Source organism: Protomyctophum parallelum (assembly GCF_964188405.1).
Source record: "Protomyctophum parallelum genome assembly, chromosome: 19".
Lineage (NCBI taxonomy): Eukaryota > Metazoa > Chordata > Actinopteri > Myctophiformes > Myctophidae > Protomyctophum > Protomyctophum parallelum.
Genome location: NC_139717.1, coordinates 20,757,128 through 20,760,094, shown reverse-complemented (window position 1 = coordinate 20,760,094; position 2,967 = coordinate 20,757,128). Strand labels below are relative to the sequence as shown.

Here is a 2,967-nt window from a genome sequence, read left to right as displayed (position 1 = left end):
TTTCTTTGTCATGGCTGCCAGTTCCTATTGGCTGTTGCTAGTCATGGCTGCCAGTTCCTATTGGTTGTTACTAGACATGGCTGCCAGTTCCTATTGGCTGTTGCTAGTCATGTCTGCCAGTTCCTATTGGCTGTTGCTAGTCATGGCTGCCAGTAACTATTGGCTGTTGGTCGTAATTTCTGCCAGTTCCTATTGGCTGGTGCTAGTCATGGCTGCCAGTTCCTATTGGCTGTTGCTAGTCATGGCTGCCAGTTCCCACCTGATGTTGTGTGGGAGTGCAGACTGCTCCAGACCGTACTGGATAACTGCTAGCTTGCATAATGTCTTGATACTTGGACTTAAGTCTAAGACATACAGGTCACCTGGTCTGGTGTCTGCTCCAAAGAGGATGACACGATCTCCCACCATGCAAGAGCACATATTCTTCATCCTATGTGGGCGTTTTCCCTTGGGCTCAACCTTCTTCCAGGAGAAGTTCTCAGGACTGAATTTCCACAGATCATTGAAATTCCGGTCCAAGCCTTCACCACCAAATATGTACAGCTCTCCATTGTAGGTAAAGACTGAATGACTCCTGCGTCCTTCTGGAAGAAGCTGTGCAGAAGGTGTGTTCAGCCAATGGTTGGTCTCTGTGTCAAACACTCTGATGGTGTTGAGATACTGATCCCAAACCCTCCCGCCCCCAAATACAAACATCTTTGTCCCGATGATGGTGGCAGAGTGACCTGATGAAGCAGGGGGTGGAGTTCCTCTGACGTTAACTAAAGACCAGACCATTGTGGTGGTTTCCAACTTGAACATGTCAATGTCCAAGTAAATAAACATGGCCTTCTCCAAGACACAGGCTTGGTGGTAGCTCCCCCCGGCTGGAAGGGTCCCAGAAACCTGTGGTTTAAACCATGTGTGGGTGTCGACATCAAAGGCATAAAGCACGTCGGAGTGACCTGCGTCAGTCCGCCCTCCCCAGAGGTAGACGGTATATTCAATCAGCACAGCTGTGTGGCCCTCACGCCCGGAGGGAACCTCGAGGTGGCGCTCTCCTCTCCCAGGGGTCACTGGGGTCAACTTCCTCCAGGTCAAAGACACTGTGTTGAAGACGTTCACATCAATGTGATCCTCGTCACCTCCGAAGGAGTACACACAGTGTCTCACTGCCACAGCACTTTGATTGGCTGTTCCTGGTGCTCTCAGACGCTCCGCCCAGCGTGACATTACTCACAGTGGATAAATCCTATTGGTCGATGGGATCCCAGTGGTCAATGATATCCTATGGGTCAATGGTATGCTATTGGTCAATGGTATCCTATTGGTCAATGGTATGCTATTGGTCAATGGTATCCTAGTGGTCAATGGTATGCCATTGGTCAATGGTATCCTAGTGGTCAAGTCCTGCATGTGTAAGTGCGTGGAATATTCTGCGTTCTTCACTTATCTTCGTTAAGAGGCACACACATCACGCAGAGTTTGTCCAATCCGTGAAGCCGATGGTTTGGGTTGACCAATCAAGGACGTTGATGCCTGCGGACCTCCCTAATATGGTAAATAACTGATCACCATAGCAACTAGGGCTGAACAATATGGGGGGAAATGTCATACATATCTAGATATGTGTGACCTAATATGGTCATGCATATCTAGATATGTATGACCATTATCTCAATATTGATAGTAGCGTTCAACACGCCCACAGCGTCCCCAGCGGGGATCAAACCCAGGACCTTCTAGCGGTGAGGAGACAGACTGAATGGAAACACAGGACCTTCTAGCTGTGAGGAGACAGACTGAATGGAACTCCAGGACCTTCTAGCTGTGAGGAGACAGACTGAATGGAACCCCAGGACCTTCTAGCTGTGAGGAGACAGACTGAATGGAACCCCAGGACCTTCTAGCTGTGAGGAGACAGACTGAATGGAACCCCAGGACCTTCTAGCTGTGAGGAGACAATTCAATTAAATTCAAAGGGCTTTATTGGCATGAGAAAACATACGTTTACATTGCCAAAGCAGAAAGAACAGTACAACAATACAGCAATACAATCAAAACAAAAACAAAAATGATGTACTTTGTCAGATTCTTCAATAGATCAACTTCTATGTTCAAGATCACTCGATGCAGGTATAGTGCAGGCATATACACAATGATTAGTCTTTACGGTGGTTGTGTTCCATTTGATATCCTTCTCCTATCACAGCAACTCACAAATCTTGCTGCTGTGTTTGCACATTGTTGTAGTTCGCCCAGCAGATATGGGAGTTTTTTGTCATTGGTCATGTTTTCAAAATCTCCGTGTGTGGTTGTAATCTGTGGGAAGTATGTGTCTCTGATGTCTTGGTACAATGGACAGATGGTTAGGAAGTGTAGCTCGGTTTCCACTTCATTTAGTGTGCAGTGGGTGCATAGTCTGTCTTCTCTCGGGATACAGGTCTGCCTATACGGCCTTTCTCGATCGCGAGACTGTGCTCACTGAGTCTGTACCTAGTTAAGATTTTTCTTTGTTTTGGGTCGGTCACAGTGCTCAGGTATTCTGCCACTGTGTATTCTCTGTTTAGGGCCAGATAGCATTCTAGTTTACTCTGCTTTTGTGTTGCCACTTTCCAGTGTGTCAGATAGTTTTCCTTTTGCTGTTTTATAATTTGGTTTAGTCCAATGGGTTTTCTATCTCGTGGCTCTGTTTGTGTTTGTGTCCGGAGTTCCAGGGCCAGCTGGCTGAGGGGGCATCTCTCTAGAGTTTCACTGTGTGTGAGTGCCTTGTTATGGAGTGCATCTAGGTCACTTTCTTTTAGGTGGTTGTAGAACTTAAGTGCTCTCTTTTTTATTTTGATTATGAGTGGGTATCGTCCTAATTCTGCCCTGCATGCATTATTTGGTGTTTTTCGCTGGGTACGGAGAATGGATTTGCAGAATTCTGTGTGTAGGGTCTCGGTTTGGTGTTTATCCCATTTTTCAAGGTCATGGTTTGGAGACAGA

The 2,967-nt window shown here is 46.7% G+C and overlaps 1 protein-coding gene across 1 annotated transcript; it reads right to left on the bottom strand.

The window, feature by feature from the left end:
- Positions 1 to 222: 222 nt before the first annotated feature.
- On the bottom strand, positions 223 to 1,212 carry LOC310876842 (kelch domain-containing protein 3-like; the record flags this gene model as incomplete). The annotated part of the gene is made up of 1 exon (XM_083790494.1): positions 223 to 1,212. One exon carries the CDS (start codon positions 1,210 to 1,212, stop codon positions 223 to 225), a length of 990 nt encoding a protein of 329 aa, XP_083646620.1.
- Between the last annotated feature and the right edge of the window lie 1,755 nt (positions 1,213 to 2,967).